Here is a 16,807-nt window from a genome sequence, read left to right as displayed (position 1 = left end):
TTCAAGCATAAACAACCTGGTCAGTTTTACGGCATCTGACAGCAGCTAACCAGATTCTTTCCACTATAACAGACATAGGAAGCCTAAGATACCTTCAGAGATTGCCCATTTTCAAGGTCACCAGTGAGGAAACAAACAGCATAATTCAGCTTGGTTATCTACAAGAGCTTCGTGGATCCCTCCACATTAGGAACCTTGAGAACATTGATGCTCCTGATGAGGCAAAGGAAGCCATGTTGTGTAAGAAAGTAAACCTGACAATGCTGCAGCTGATGTGGGCACCTGCTCGAGATTTGGTAAACTCAGATAAGGAAGCAGAGGTGTTAGAGTATCTCCAGCCACACCCAAATCTGAAGAGGCTGGACATCATCGGTTGGATGGGAGTCAAAGCCCCCAGTTGGCTTGAAAGCAAATGGCTAATCAATCTTGAGCTCATCTTCCTCAGTGGTTGCAATGCTTGGGAGCAGCTTCCACCACTTGGTCAGCTTCCATCTGTCAGGACTATTTGGTTGCAGCGTTTGAAAACAGTGAGGCAAATAGGCCTAGAGGTATATGGCAATAGAAGTTCACATGTGGCTTTCCAGTCATTAGAGGAGCTAGTTCTTGATGACATGCAAGAACTAAATGAGTGGTCATGGACAGGCCAGGAAATGATGAATCTCCGCAATATTGTGATTAAGGACTGCCAAAAGCTCAAAGAGCTGCCTCCACTACCTCCAAGCCTTACAGAGCTGACAATTGCAAAAAAAGGGTTCTGGGTTCCATACCATCATGATGTGAAGATGACACAATTGACCACTGTCACCACTGTCTCATCTCTCTGCATATTCAATTGCCCCAAGCTACTTGCCAGATTTTCCTCGCCAGTGACCAATGGAGTTGTAGCAAGCTTTCAGTCACTTAGAAGCCTTATCGTTGATCATATGAGAATACTCACATGCCATCTTTTAAGGGAAAGGCTTGAGCACATTGAGAACCTAGACATCCAAGATTGCTCAGAGATCACCACCTTCACTGCAGACAATGAGGATGTCTTCCTACATCTAAGATCACTACAAAGCCTCTGCATAAGTGGCTGCAACAATCTACAATCGCTGCCTTCCTCATTGTCCAGCCTGGAATCCCTGGATAAATTAATCTTGTGGAATTGCCCTGAGTTGGAATTACTCCCAGACGAGCAGCTGCCACTGTCTCTTAGAAAGCTTGAAGTCGCACTCTGTAACCCAGTGCTCAAGGATAGACTCAGAAAAGAATGTGGTGTTGACTGGCCAAAGATTGCGCATATCCCTTGGGTTGAGATAGATGGTGAAATTCTGCAGTGATTGCAAGGGAACAAGCAGTATATTTGCATTTGCTCACTCTGAAACTTGGTCCAATTTGGACGCAGGTTTATGTAACTTAGATTTTAGGTCGTAATTTGATCAACCAAATACTATAGAAAAATTATACAAGATTAGTTTAGTTCCGTAATAGCATAGACAAGCTAAACCATATTGGAAACAACAGAATCTAGTCACCCCTTTTCTTTCAATCAACTGTACTGCACTCCTAAAAAAGGAAAAGAAAGGAGAGGGGGGGGGGGGGGGGGGTCATTGTGGCATCAGGCATATACCAAACATAACTGATTTGGAATAAATTCTCAACATGATAAAAATATAAGCATAATCACAATAAGAAAATCGTTACTGCCTGACTACATCCACTAATATTTACAACAGAGTCAAAACATGCAACAAAAGTTAACAGGCATAGCTACATCGTCATAACATCAGAGAAATCAACATGATACTAAAACTCGACCATCAACAATCTAACCCAAAAGAAAGAAGCCATGAATTAAAAGTTGACTAACTATTTTTATTCATGAAAGTGCTGCCTGAGAGGGAAAATGCTTTTCTACAGATCAGCACATCATATATGAATGTTTCTCTGTTCATAGATGATCATCAACTTACATGAATAAAAAGCACATGCCTAGTTTTTCGTGCAGTGAGCATCTGTGCCATGACGTGTACAGTGATTGTAACCAACACTACTAAGAAATGCCCTTATCTCTCGTGCACTACTGTTGCTTGCCTGCAGTAGGCGTTCATCTTCTTCATATATAAGGTAGGGAGCATCACCTTTCCTCCTTGAAAGCAACTTTGATGCACCTCTCAGAACATGGTATTCCCACCCCTGAACATCAATTTTGATCAAAACCACTCGCTCTGCATCTAGAATGACTTCATCCAGTGGTATTGTAGCAACCTCAACAGCAATTTCTTCATTTGCTTTAAAAGCCAATTTTGCACCGGTTGCAGATATAGCACTGTTGTCGAGTCGTCCAATCACCTAGGTAACCAAAATTATTATTTATAAGCTGTCGAATAAATTAAAAGAATATCGAGTATCTGGATAAAGAGTGCAATTGGAGAATTCAAAGAATTAGAGTACTTTCCAGTGGAACCACAAGTCAGAATAATGGCAAAATGAAACATGTTTGAATCATTTAAGTTACATACTGATTCCAATATGTTTGCACATGTATGATTGCACAATGAAATTATTGTTTCACAGCGATACTCTTTCAGATTGAAAATGTAAGTAATTTGGACTTGTGCACGAGAACTAAGAAAGCAGCACAAATGACTTTGCTACCGTTCATTTGTTATAGGGAAAGAAGTGTCATTTATTTGTGACTTGTGAGAGAAGAAGAATTATTCAGCAATGGCGAACAAGGAGATGAAAAGTGACTAAAAATTGTAAAACAACTTACATTTCGAATCAGGGGGAGTAAAAAAACTCTATAGACATAATCTGAAGTTCTAAGGTAAACAAGAAATTAGAACCTTGTCTACAATGATTTTCAAACATAACTAGCTAATGAAGGCATTTAGTATAATGCAAGGCAATTTATCTAAAGCATTAGTTACGCCATCCAGCATGCATTTAATGAACTATCAACTGGACCATTAAATAACTATACAATATGGTATGTATTTCTTTGAGAAAAGTTAGTCTCTAATGAAATGGTCAATGAGTTGCATTGATAACATTAGAGCATATTATTACAAAAATGACTTTTATGTATAAAGTTGTGGCATTTCTAAATTATTTAGAAATTATAGCAATAATACAAAATAGATAAACACCGAATCCCAACAGTGAGTTAAAATGTTAAAGGAAAGGAAACATTTCAGACTTATGCATATATAGCTTCAAACATTTCTGCAGATGAGCACCACAATCTTGAAAACTTTCCCTATGAAATTGAAAGGACCAACTAAAGTCATAGGAATGTTCATGATCCTTTTAGAGACAATGCAGAAATGAAACAATCACATCTGCATGGAAACATATACTGGGTTTGTTCTAGTTTGCAACTTACTCATTCATGCATCTCTGTAAGAAGACTGTTCTTTCCATTAGTAACGAAAATGAGTTCCCGGATCCCGATAAAACTCGAGACATGCCCAAGAATACTTCAAAGGTTCATTTTTTGCATAATGAGAGCTTGCCATACTAGCTTACACATTGTTTTTTTTTTCCTTTTTTTTGTTGTTGTTTCTGGTATCACCTCTAATGATTAACTTTGTACAATGAACTCCCGATCAGTAAAAACCTTGTTAATTTTATAACATAGAAGGCAGCCATTGCACACAAAGTATTTTTTTAAAAAAATAATAGACATGTGAACATCAAAACTACAGGCAGCAATGTAAAGTACTCATCTATTACCTTATGCATTGTGATGTTCCCAACTCGATCAGAAGCCGCGGCATGGTACACCACAACCTGGTCCTGCACCCTGTTGAGATACACCCCATCGCAAATCCTCTGCAGATTCTCCAAGACGGGCTCGAAGGCCACCACCCGGAACCCCATCACGGCCGCGGCGAACGACGCCATCCCAACATTGGCACCCACGTCGACCACCACACCACGGGATCCGATCCCCACCTTCCCCCCGAGCAGCTGCTGGATTGTCTCGGAGATGTCGGGCTTGCGGAAGCGCTTGCCCTTGAGGATGCGAGCGATGTTCTTGTGGGGGTGGTCGGGAAGAGCCCCCATGTCGGCGAGGGAGTAGAAGAAGGGGTGGGGCACGCCCTCCACCAGGCTGGCGAAGACCGGCGAGGCCTGCTGCGACGCGTAGCAATCGAACGGGCGAACCCCGGCGTAGAGGCGGCGGGAGGAGGCGGCCGCGGGGGAGAGGGTGAGATCAGGAGCCCTGGAGAGGACGAAGAAGAGGAGGAGGAGGAGGACGGGGAGGAGGAGGAGGAGGGTTTTGCGCGTGGAGGAGGAGGCGGCGGCGGCAGCAGCGTGCCGGCGCCAGGAAGCGGCGGGCGGCGCCGGCATTGGGGAAAGTCGGCTGGTCGCCGACGGGGAGTGAAGCGGTGGCGCTTGGGGTTTTCGCTGTTTTGCTCGTTAGTCTAGACCACAGCCTTGGGCTCAAGGCGGGCATGGCCCATGTGCAGTGATATTTTGGGAAAAGTACATCAGAGTTCATTCATCTTGGGAATAAGTTCACCTGACGTCTCTCAATTTTACGCTGAGTCTGCCTGAGGTCCCCTAACCGCAATACAAGAAATGTATACCCTGAACTACGTAAAACCATTCAAGAAAACATACCAAGGCACTATAGACACTCAGTTTCACTGATGTGGCATCCTAGTCGGTAAAAATAAAATATAATAAATATGTGAGCCCCATATGTAAGTGATAGAAAATGGTGTAGGCCCCACCCTTTCTGTTCTTTTTCTCTTCTCTTCTCTCCTTCTCTCGAGCAGGCGCGGCAGCAGACTTGGCGTGAGGCGGTCAACGGAGCAAGGGCGGCGGCAGCGGGAGAGGCGGCCGGCACAACGGTGAGCTCGGCGGCAGAGAGGAACGGCACGCGGAGTAGGGGCGGCGGCAGCGGGAGAGGCGGAGAGACACGGCAGTCGCGACGACGAGCTCGGTGGTGGAGAGGAACGGCGCGCAGCACGGCAGAGGGGAGAGGAGTGGCGTGCGGCACGGCGGCAGGGGAGAGGAGAGGAGTGGCGCGCCGTTGGGGGCTCTCCAGAGGAAGGCCGTCCTGTGTTTTATTTATTTTATTAGCAACGTGGATTCCACGTGCACACTTACTAGTAATAGGTAAAGATACTAAATATAACGACCCAGCTGGCGGTCCCACATCCAAGCCTCGATTACGTAGCGCTCCCCTCGTCCCCGTTATGCGTTCCCCTATAGGGGTATATTTATGCTAATTCTTCCCATGCATGCATATACATAAACGTAAATTATTAAAACATATATTCTCAATTTTTTTTAAAAAAATAGTGCTAGTACATACTCATCTCAACATTTTGTAAAGCATACTCCCTTCGTCCTCCCTTCCTGACACAAATGCCTCTGGATGGGGTTCAACACACTGCCCGACAAAGAAGGTATTTTTCGATATGCGATCGAGAATTTCCTTGCCTTCGGTGGGAGTTTTGTGCATGAATGACCCTCCAGCAGTTATGTCAAGGTAGAATGCAGACTCCCTATCTAAACCCGCATGAAAATGCTGCAATAGCACGTAATCGAGTATAGATAGGGTTGGGCCAGGCTAAACTAAATTAGTTTATCTGGACCAGGCTGCACCAATCGATTCTTTATTTATATGCTGGAAACTCAGAATTTCTGCACGAAGAGTAGTAATACGGGTTATTGGGAAAAATGCGAGGCAGAACCTATCTTGCAATTTCTCCCAGTCACCGTTTACACACCCAACGGTAGATGTGTACCATTGTTTTGCTCTCTCATGAAGAGAGAACGGAAACAATTTCCACCAAACAATCTCTTGCTTCATGCCTCGAATCTTAAGGCCCGAGCAAAGCTGCTCGAATTCCCGCAGATGATGGTAGGGGTTTTCCTGGCCTAAACCAGAGAAAGATTTCTCCCTAACCATATTGATGAATTCGTGACGAATTTCATAGCCAAGTGTTGAAATAGGCTCCGATGAAGGAGATGGCTCTTAAATTTCACCCCGAGGAGCAGACAATTGGAAAATAGATTGTGGCTCCATCGATTGAGAATGTTTTACTGGAATGCTTCTCGAGGATAGCAGGGGTGAAGGTAGAAGAAAGAAAAATAAAAAGGATACGAGGATGAACAAGGTTCGGAGATAAACAGCAACCATTCCCCGGCAACGGCGCCAGAAATGCTTATTGGTATTTCTTACGATCACAAATAAATCCGCAAGTGCACGGAATATACCGATGTAGTACTTCACCCGAGAGTATTCTCAGGTATCGATTTTCCACAGGGAATATGTGTGCTAACTCCGGTTCAGGTTCATCCAAGGACACGAAGCTATGGATAGGCAAAGGATAGAGGAGTTTCACCGGTGAAGAACAGTGTCTACAAAAAGCTTAACTTTAATTCTAATGAGGTACTTCGGGCACTAGCCAGCTCGCTGCTCCCAGATATCGCTCTACTGCGCACCCGAACAGGGAGGACTTCAGTGTCTTGAGGGCTGTCACCACCTCTACACCCACCTCACACCTACTGTGGGATGCGGAGCAAACACTGGAAATGAACTACCTAGACACCACGTCTACGCAGTTAATTACTACTTTAGTGTTTATAACTCACTAAAGCAATCACCATATTATAGTTGATTGTAGTGAACGATGATCCCGTACTCTGAATAGGAACTAACCAAGAAATAATTCTCACTGAGCAAAACTAAATTACTCAAAAGATATTTCAATTATAATCAGAGTAATAAACAGAGCAGAATGAAATAGGAAGAGGATTACCGACAACTTCAGAATTCCTCCGACTTTTTTACTCCTCTCATGCCAAGTGTCCCTTCTAATGACGGTTTCTACCGGTTTTAACGCCATAACCATCATAGGGAGAGCGGAGCACTACCGAACTGAACTTGGGCCTGGGCCAGCGGCCTCCGTAATGGACGGCTCCTTTCGCTTCGGTTTTCGGCCTGGATACTCATTTTGGGCCCTTCATTCATTGGTATGGATGGAAGGCCTATTTGGAGGTGTTTAATTGGGTCTCTGGGTCCAAAACTCCATATATTCGGATACGCGTTTGATTCTCCTCCTCCTTCATATATATTTTTTCTCAACTTAGGTAGTTTGTCACCTACATACGAATATACACCAACACTCGTGTAAATTGTTAGAAATAAACCCTACCACTATGTTGGATGTTTTATATTTATGGTTTTATGTAGGTATTGATGGCTTAAATTTTGTATTTAACAGCTGTCAACACTCTTCTCACTGGCCGGGTGCGCTTCCGCATGCGTGAATGGGCCGGTGCATGCCTTCTGGGCCGCGGCCAGCTCTCGAGCCAAAAAGAGGTTTTGATCAAATTTTGCCCGAATTAATGTTTTCATATTTACATAAATAAATTTAATCAGTTTAAGCCATTATTTGATCCCATAAAATTGCATTATAAATTTTCTTATGCAAATAAAATCATGTCTAGCTAAATGGAATGAACGAGAAATTTGGCTAAAATATTTAAGTTATTGCCTTTATCATTTTGGCCCAACGGAAGTTACGATTTAGGATTTTTTTTTCATTATTCGGGTACTAATGTCAATTTTGATTCATTTTGGCCTAATGGTATTATGAAGTACAATTTAATGCTCATATTAATTTTGGTGACATATGGACACTTAGCCTCATTTCTTACCCTATGGTGAGATAAATTGATATCTTATGAAATTATGCACGTTAATTGTCATTTCATGTTATATATGGACTATAGATTATTCTTCCAGTACTCCTATTTTTAAATTCCGAATTTCATTCTTTTTAATAGTATTTCTATTTCTTATGAAATTATGCGCGTTAATTGTCATTTCATGTTCTATATGGACTATATATAGATCCTTCTTCCAGTATTCCTATTTTTAAATTCCGAATTTCATTCTTTCTAATAGTATTTCTATTTGGACTCTAAACTCATCTTTCAATATTCCTTATTTTTTAATTCCGAATGTCAGTTCTTTTCTTTAATTGTATTAAAAAAATAAAAAATTAGGACTATTTTCTATTAAGTTGTATTATTTATATATAGAGATTAATCTATCCAACTTAGGAAATTTTTTTCCTTGCAAAAGATTTGTTCTATGCGGGTGTCTGATTGAACGAGTTTACAGATTGAGAAAGCACGCGTCACCACTACGAGACTATGAGTAAATATGCAAAAGTATTTTTTATCTGTCCTGATTATCATTTGTTTTATGATAAACTTACCTATTTTAAATACAGATTTTCTTTTTGTTATTCACACAAATTTTCATCAATATGCTCTTGCGTGAAAGTAACCTAAGCCATTCACCGTTTGTTCCTCCTATGGTACAATCGTTTGCATGAAAATAACGTGTCGGGAACATAGTTCATATCATATACGTACACGTGGAATAATTTGTAATTATGATTGTCATACTATACTGCTTAAAAAATTGTTCAGCTAAAATTTATTCAATGTGACATTACCCGGTGTAACACACAGACATTTTTCTAATAGATATAGATATAGATATAGATATATACAATGTGTACACGGAAAGATTAGGTGCTTCCCGCTTTCTAACTCTGCCCCCCGTTGGTCAGCGGCCTCGCTCCTACAGTAGCGGTACGTACTATGGAAGGCTGGAAGCCCCACACATGCGCGAAAAAAGCTGCCCAAGAAACACTCTCACCTCACAAAAGTGCCCACGAAGAAGTGGTCAAAGCCTCCCGAGGCGCCGCGCGCATAAAAGTGAGAGTACCAACACACTCGGCGCGCTCTTGTACACCAATTCACACACACATTTTGGATCTCGACACATCTCTGTGCCCCTTGCCACTCCGATCGATCGAACCGGCCGCCATGCCACAGGAGAGCCGCGGCAGCTCCGGCAAGGCGCCGGTGACGGTGACGGTGACGGCTGCGGGGGCGAGCAGCAGCGGCGAGTGCTCGACGCCGCCCTTCAGGCTAAACGTCCACGCTCCCGAGTTCGTGCCGAGGTCGCCGGCCGCCAGCCCGATGGCCGCGGCCGCCGCCGGCTACTACTCGCCGTTCTTGCAGCTGCCGGGCAGCAGCATTGGGCTCGGCGCGGACTGGAGCATCTTCGCCGACCCGGATCCGACCTTCTTCCTGCCGGACTTTGGACACGCCAAGATTGGCGGCGGCAATGGGCAGCCCAAGGGGGCAAGTCCGGCCGACATTGCACAGAAGATCATCAAGCAGGTTTACATTTCAACATGATGCCATTTTGGGTTGGATTGAGCGTTATCTTTTTTTATTATTATTTTACTGATTTGAGTGCTCTCTTTGAATTCAACAATGTTTCCTCCCTCTGTTTCTTGGAATCAGGTCGAGTACCAATTCAGTGACACGAATTTGGTCGCAAACGATTTCTTGATGAAGATCATGAACAAGGATCCTGAGTGCTATGGTAATAGAAAATAACCATTAGTTTTGGATAATACTCTAAATCGGTCAACCGATTTTATCAAGTAAATCTGACGCTGCATGCAATGGGTGCATGTGTGCTTCTGAATGCAATTATTCCTACTCTTACGTTACATGCATGGTTCTTCAATTCACTCTCCTACTTTATGTAGTTTGAATTGCTTTCTCTACTCGTCTTAACTACATTTTAACAAACTTCAAACGATTTTTTCTTTTAAATTATTGATCCAATTTATGATTTTATTACACCATTATATTCGTTATAATTAAATCTTTGCAACAAGATCACATATGACTATATTTTAATTAAAAAATATATATATGTTTCAACCGTTAAGATTTTGTGATTCATTTATCAGAATAAGATGTTTCAACTACTTGAAAACTATGTTGCACTATATTACAATGGATTTTTTTAATGTTGCACATAATGTTATTTGGATGTTTCACTAAGTATTTTTGATGTTTCACTAGTTTATTTGTCAATATTGCACATGGTGCTAGTTCGATGTTTGACTAAGTATTTTGTGATATTTCATTAGCTTATATGTAAATGTTTCACATGGTTTTCTTTGAATGTTTCAGTAAGTATTTTTTATGTTTCAATAATTATAAGATTTATTCTTTTTAAAGAAATATAGTTATGTGAGATCTTGTTGTAAATATTAAATTGCAACAGATACAATGGTGTAATTAGATTATAGATCGGATAAATAATTTAGAGAAAAATTCAGTTTAAAGATTTACAAGAAAGTAAAGAAAATAAAAGTGAAAGGATACACTACTGAAAGCATGTACTAGAGCCAGATTCATACTATAGCCCGATTTAGTTCCTAACTTTTTCTTCAAACTTCCAACTTTTCCATCACATCAAGACCTAGTTTAGTTTATAACTTTTTCTTCAAACTTCTAATTTTTCCATCACATCAAAACTTTCCTACACACAAACTTCCAATTTTTCCTTCACATCGTTGCAATTTCAATCAAACTTCCAATTTTAGCGTGAACTAAACACACCCCAAAATTTTTCTACACACACAAGCTTCCAACTTTTCCGTCACATTGTTCCAATTTCAATCAAACTTTCAATTTTGGCGTGAACTAAACACACCCTATGCGTACATCTGCATACAACAGTTTGCGTGCACATCCATGCAATGGGACAACGGGCACAAGTTGAGCGTCCGATTTTTTTGCCTTTTCATCAGGCGTCCGAAGCATAGTGCCGTCCATTAGTTTTACACACCACTACACTGATGAACTATTTTGAGATCAGACAACTATTGTCTATAAGAAAAAAAATGACATGAGGTAATTGATCGCCGAGGAAAAAATCTTAACAGAAATTTATGTTCCTTTCCATGTGCTGGACAGTTCCTATGTCTGTCATTTCATCCTGGAAGAAAATCAAGGCTATGGGGGTGACCAACCAACTGCTAGCGAATGCTCTAAGAACATCCTCAAAGCTCGTAAGTCGCCGTTGCTAACTGTAACCTCTTCTTATTATTGCCTGAATCCTAAGATTCATGATTTCCTTCTCTGGAGGTTGTGAGTGACGACGGTAAGAAGGTGCGACGAGCACAGCCATTCACCGAGCGACACAAAGAAGAATTGCAGGTCAGCGGCAAGATTTTATTCCTTATGCGAAATTCAGATGCTTATTACAAGTTTAGCATTGTGAACCATCCATGGCCAATTAACTCCCATTAATTTCACAGTCTCGAATGGTCATCGCGGAGAATTTGCCTGAGGATTCAACCAGGAACAGCCTCGAGAAGATCTTCGGCATCATAGGAAGGTCAGACCGACAGATCGGTTTAACTGTTGATGTGTAACTTGTGGCATGTCCATTAACTTGTGTGGAGTTCCGTTCCGTAATTGAACAGCGTGAAGAACATCAGGATATGCCACCCGCAAGAGCCTAGCTCCGCGAGATCTTCCAAGTCTGACGCGCTAATCAGTAACAAGGTACTTACATTAATTTTCAGTTTTTTTTCTTTCTTTTTTTTGGCAATACGCAAAAAAAATGTGTATCATGTATTGAGCATGTTGCTGACACTGATCTTGAGCTTGTATTATGTTTGATTCCCGGTTCCAAAGTTGCACGCGCTTATAGAGTATGAGACCTCGCAGCAAGCTGATCGGGCAGTAAGTTCCCTGAATTTACTATCGTTTCAGTACTACTATTCTTCTTCTGGACTGAAGGAATGTAACTGTGTTTTGACAGGTTGATAAGCTCAACGACGAGCGCAACTGGAGAAAGGGGCTCCGCGTTCGCCCGGTGCTACGTCGATCGGTAATTAATCTGAAACTCTTCCTCTACGCCCATGCAAACTACTCCCTATCTTAAAATGTATTACGTTGTTGACTTTTTTTATAACGTTTGAACATTTATTTTATTTTAAAAATTATAAATATTATTTATTTTGTTGTGAATTATTTCTCATCGAAGAAACTCTAGTCTTAATTTATAATTTTACAAATTTATACTAATTTTTTTAATAAGACTATGCACTTGAGATTAATGTTGTAGAAGGCAATGCATCCACAAAATGGGAATAGTCACTTGATTCTTGTGTTCGTAGCCCAAATCAGCGATACGATTGAAGCGGCCGGACTTCGACCACCTCATGATCTCCGACGACGATCACTCGCCGCAATCGCAGGCGTCGTCGGATTCGCCAATGGCGGACCACTTGCCTGACCATCACGTAAGCAACGCAACCAGCTGAGCCTTCTTACCTGTTGCGGACCAACACCTGACCCAGCTGGATCCTCGATTGGCAGCAGGAAGATCAGCACGGCAAGAAGTCGTGGGGGAGAGGGCGGGGAAGCAGGCCGCACGCTGCCGCCGGCGGGGCGCCGCAAGCCGCCGCCGCCGCGGCCGGGCATTTGGACTCCCTGATGATGATGAGCCCCCGCCACGCGCCGCAGGGGCCGAGGATGCCCGACGGAACGCGAGGGTTCACCATGGGGCGCGGGAGGCCGTCGCCGGCTGCCGTCCTCCGGAGCTCGCCGGCCCGCGCAGTCGCCGCTCCTGCTCCGGCGGCTGTGATGATCTAATGGTGGTGGTGTTTTTAGCGCGTTTGTTCGTTAGCAAGTGGTTGAGTTATTTCTGCAATTTTTCAGGTCCGGAATAAATTTTGAATTCGGAATTAGTAAATACCAAGTTGTAATATCGACCTTTTGGATTGGGTCTCAATTCTAGTAGTAATTATTTTCTCACTATGTAACAATTTTAAATTTTAATATAACTAGAAAGAAAACTCGCGCAGATACGCGAGCATTTTATTTATTGCTTATAAAAAGAATACTAAAAGAAACATATCTCACCATATTCACTATATAAAAAAAACCATAAATTTTAACATACTAAATAATCAGAATGTCTATCATATCCAAGAAAAGAACTTTTTGTCGTCACCTATCACTACTATTTATTATCATTATCTTGAAATATGGATGTCTTTTTAATAGATAGAATTACATATGTACCAAAAAATAAACCCGGTGAAGCAGACTGTAGCCCCACTGACAGCTGGGTGAAGCCGACCCCACTAATAGCTGGGTGAAGCCGACTGTAGCCACTAAGGTTTTTTTCTTCGATGCCTTGATTCATGACTCCTGCATTGATATACTTGTGCTCCTCAAGACAAGCATGGAGCATAATTTTATATAGGATTGTATCGGTAAGTAGGCCAGTTGAGCTCTATTTCAACGGTAACCTCTTACTCGGACCATCTCAACTCAATGATGCATACTCTTGCCAAGTTAATACAACGTAGCTAGTTGAGATTCATGTTTGGCGCCCTTTAAGGAATGAGTGAAAGAAGATGGAGGTGACGAAAGTAGTTTTTTATGTCTGGATTCGATTTATTATATAGAGTTATGATGTTAATCAATACTAATTGATTTTAATGGTACGTAAATAATTTTCTCATTTAAAAATTAGTAGGATTGATCATTCGAGTTTACTTAAAAATCTAATAGCTAAAAAGTGGCGAGGACCATGTAAAAAAGTATTTGCTCAAACAATGATCCTCAAGTTAATATGGATTTTGATTTTTTTTAATATTGTATTATACATCTAATTCACATATATGTTCGTGGGGATTAATATTCGATGGAATTTGTCAAAAATATTTATGCTAATTCTTAACACTTTGGATGAAAACAACGTAAAAGGGATAAAATGTAATTAAACATATGTTTTTTTTTCCGAATAGTAGTATCTGGTATGGACGTATGTTTTTCTTTTTTTAGACGAATATTTATCTATCATAGAGAGGGTGTACATATATGTATTCCTAGTGTGCATCTAGATGAATTTATATCAGCTCCTACGATTGCCTTTTACATCGTTAATAAAAAAATACTTTTTAAGGAATTGACGAGAAAAGGATGGAGCAACGGGTGACGTGAGATGACGTCGTGGTGTCGCTTCTTTTACCACCTCGATAGGAGTGGTCGTTGAAAAAACCATAGAGCTAGAAAGAAAAGTAAACTACCAAATGGGAAAGATCATATACAAACTCTATTCTTTTCTTTCTATATCTCTAGCATAAGTATGTAAGTACATAGGAGTTGTGTGTGTATATAAGGAGGGATTAGACGGTTCATAGGACAGAGGGATTACTGTTATAGATCTAATTTAATGAATGAAAATAATTTATTGAGGACCATGGGAATATGATCCCATGGTCCTTTGCTTCGCTCGGGGCAACAGCCCACCGTCGAATTACTCCCACGTGCATATATCCCCGAAGTTGCGCACCCCACCCCCACACGTAAGTTTCCAATAGGTCGCGTAGCCATGCACGCGACTCCTCCTGATTGGCGTGCGTCGGCCGCCAATTCGATCGGATGTCGCTCACATCGAGTTCGTCCATTTGTTTCCTTCCCTGCAACAATACATTACCGTCATGTACAGCCACAGTACCTCGCCGCTGCCGGCTTGCCGCCGCCGGCCATCTCGATGAAGGAAGGTATATATAATCATCGTCTGAATGACTATTGCATGCATGTCGGTAATTCGATCATCATGTGGCAGTGTTCTACAGATCTACTCATGGCTGTGTTGCTAGTTGAATGTATGCATGTGACGTGGCTGGTCTCATGTACCGATGCAGCAATGCAACACCACATAAATTCTAGTCCTAATACTCCCTCTGTACTAAATTATAAAACCTATATTTTTTTACACAATCTTCAATAATATACTTTGACCAATATTTTATTTCATTCTATGATCCCAACAAATATAAAATTAGCATCACATAAAAAGTATTTCAAAATATGAATATAATGATATAACATGCATAATATTAAGGGACTGCCTATACATCATGTGACAGATTTTTTAGCATCCTATCATGCAGATTTCTTTATCCTTTGGATCAACATCTAACGGATGATATTAATATACACAAACAAAATAAAAAAACAAACGGGCCACATGGATAATCTGAAACTCATGTGGGCTCAAATGGGCTCCAGTAGATTTCAGACTTACATCGTAAATACACTAAAGTTACAAATGTAATTTTCAGACTTACATCGTAAATACACTAAAATTACATATGTAATTATAATGTAAGTATGATGTAATTAGTACGCGTGGGATCATACGATATTTTGCAAGCGAACTTCACGTTAAATAAGGGTAAAAAGAGTAACAGAAGAGTCTTATGGCCACATAAAGCCCAAAGGAGCCCAGTAATCCACAGACGGAACAAACTAGATGATACTAATCTAGGATTGCACCAATCTCAAAGAAAGATCAACGGCCTAAAAAGTGAATGATTCATCTATAAAAATCTGTTAACAGACATATAGCCTTCCCGCAATATTAATTAGTATAGATATAGTAAGTATGATAATTAGTCAAAAGCTATCGAGTTTGATTTTCGTTCAGGGAGTAGTACGTATCCATGGCTCTTGTATTTGCTTAAGAGGATTGGCACTTGTGATAATTGGGCGGTACCTATAGATGTGTGTTCCATTATTTGTTGTTCACTAGTACGTGGTACCGACATGTACCAAGCTACACGTACCAGGTATGATACCAAGGTACTAGACCTGGTATATGTGAGTACATATCAGGCCTAAAACCTATACTCTCCCCATTCCAAGTTATAAGACGTTTTGATTTTGATCAAAATCAAACTGTTTTAAGTTTGACTAAGTTTGAAGAAAATAATAATAACATTTTCAAACAAATTTATTATGAAAATATATTCAATTATTGATTTAATGAAACTAATTTGGTATTATAAATATTACTATATTTGTCTATAAAATTAGTTAAATTTGAAGCTAATTTGGTATTATAAATATTACTATATTTGTCTATAAAATTAGTTAAATTTGAAGTAGTTTGATTTTGACCAAAGTTAAAATATTTTATAACCTGAAACGGAGGAAGTATATCGGTACCATACGATACCATTGGTACGGGATCTAATACCAATTGGTATTAGTCGAAACCCGGTATCATGCTAATATTCATAAGTACCAACGCTGATATCGGTTGGTATCACATCGTGTTCCTCCGTGCAGCCAGTGAGAGGCTCCAGGATGTATCTGCAACCGTCGTTGCGGCATCAATGGGCGTGATACCTTGGTATAATGGTATTAGACCTGGTAAATATGAGTGTCATACGTGATACCCATGTACCATACATGGTATATGTAAGCAGATGGAGAATTTAAATGGTGGAAGGATTTGATTGGTTAAGAAGATAATATACGTAGAGAACTTGTTATATTTTGAATACAAGTTATTATATTTTTTTATTGGTTAAGAAGATAATATACGTAGAGAACTTGTTATATTTTGAATACAAGTTATTATATTTGGGATAATATTTGGGATAGAGGGAGTAGTTAGTTTAGGGGCCTAAGTTGTTCAAGCAGAATAGACAGATTGTATTTAAAGGAACGGATCGGAAAAGATTGTTAAGATACGCATAACGAAGTGGGTCATTAGCACATGATTAATTGAGTATTAATTATTTTAAACTTAAAAATAAATTAATCTATTTTTTAAAAAAACTTCCCTATAGATTATTTTTTCAAAAAGAAAAATACCATTTAGCAGTTTAGAAAATATGCGCATAGAAAAAGTGAAATTTTCACACTATGTTGCTCAATTGAACATTGCTTAATACTCCCTCCATCCTAAGAATAGGCAAAATTTAGCTAGCTATGTATCTGGACATACATCATGTCTAAATACATAGATAGAGTTTATCTTTTTTTTTTTTAACGGAAGGAGTATAGTAAAACGTAGTAGTTCTCTCTGAATAAAGGACAACATCACATGATGTTCATGTATTATACCTTTCTTGTTATAAAATACTTCTTTTTTTTG

At 40.4% G+C, this 16,807-nt stretch overlaps 3 protein-coding genes across 4 annotated transcripts; 2 read left to right on the top strand and 1 right to left on the bottom strand.

Moving 5' to 3' along the window:
• Window positions 1-11: 11 nt before the first annotated feature.
• Window positions 12-1,526, top strand: LOC127768712 (putative disease resistance protein RGA1). Its single transcript, XM_052294341.1, has one exon. The coding sequence runs from the start codon at window positions 234-236 to the stop codon at window positions 1,320-1,322; it is 1,089 nt and encodes a 362-aa protein (XP_052150301.1). The 5' UTR covers window positions 12-233; the 3' UTR covers window positions 1,323-1,526.
• A 98-nt stretch (window positions 1,527-1,624) lies between these two features.
• Window positions 1,625-4,411, bottom strand: LOC127768711 (uncharacterized). Its single transcript, XM_052294339.1, has 2 exons — window positions 3,721-4,411; window positions 1,625-2,334 (listed from the first exon to the last, which is right to left on the bottom strand). Exons 1-2 carry the CDS (start codon window positions 4,336-4,338, stop codon window positions 1,975-1,977), a joined length of 978 nt encoding a protein of 325 aa, XP_052150299.1. The 5' UTR covers window positions 4,339-4,411; the 3' UTR covers window positions 1,625-1,974.
• A 4,373-nt stretch (window positions 4,412-8,784) lies between these two features.
• On the top strand, window positions 8,785-12,711 carry LOC127768164 (la-related protein 6C). Of its 2 annotated transcripts, none has more exons than XM_052293700.1 (10): window positions 8,785-9,210; window positions 9,337-9,418; window positions 10,810-10,904; window positions 10,981-11,052; window positions 11,154-11,233; window positions 11,322-11,403; window positions 11,536-11,583; window positions 11,663-11,731; window positions 12,021-12,146; window positions 12,226-12,711. In XM_052293700.1, the coding sequence occupies exons 1-10, from the start codon at window positions 8,851-8,853 to the stop codon at window positions 12,496-12,498; spliced, it is 1,287 nt and encodes a 428-aa protein (XP_052149660.1). In that variant the 5' UTR covers window positions 8,785-8,850; the 3' UTR covers window positions 12,499-12,711. The 2 variants fall into 2 exon arrangements, with proteins under 2 accessions (XP_052149660.1, XP_052149659.1); XM_052293699.1 differs by having other exon boundaries at window positions 12,223-12,711.
• Window positions 12,712-16,807: the final 4,096 nt, after the last annotated feature.

The sequence above is a fragment of the Oryza glaberrima genome, chromosome 3 (assembly GCF_000147395.1).
Source record: "Oryza glaberrima chromosome 3, OglaRS2, whole genome shotgun sequence".
Lineage (NCBI taxonomy): Eukaryota > Viridiplantae > Streptophyta > Magnoliopsida > Poales > Poaceae > Oryza > Oryza glaberrima.
Note: the sequence above shows the minus strand (reverse complement) of the source record. Positions and strands in the feature narration are given on the sequence as shown.

Bases quoted from the DNA above. Each gene is read 5' to 3' on its own strand.
- LOC127768712 (XM_052294341.1), top strand. From the start codon at position 234: ATGTTGTGTAAGAAAGTAAACCTGACAATGCTGCAGCTGATGTGGGCA.
- LOC127768711 (XM_052294339.1), bottom strand. From the start codon at position 4,338: ATGCCGGCGCCGCCCGCCGCTTCCTGGCGCCGGCACGCTGCTGCCGCC. The intron at 2,335-3,720 runs GTAATAGATGAG...TTGGTTACCTAG, and splicing joins GGAACATCACAATGCATAAG to GTGATTGGACGACTCGACAA.
- LOC127768164 (XM_052293699.1), top strand. From the start codon at position 8,851: ATGCCACAGGAGAGCCGCGGCAGCTCCGGCAAGGCGCCGGTGACGGTG. The intron at 9,419-10,809 runs GTAATAGAAAAT...TGTGCTGGACAG, and splicing joins CAAGGATCCTGAGTGCTATG to TTCCTATGTCTGTCATTTCA. The intron at 11,234-11,321 runs GTCAGACCGACA...GTAATTGAACAG, and splicing joins ATCTTCGGCATCATAGGAAG to CGTGAAGAACATCAGGATAT.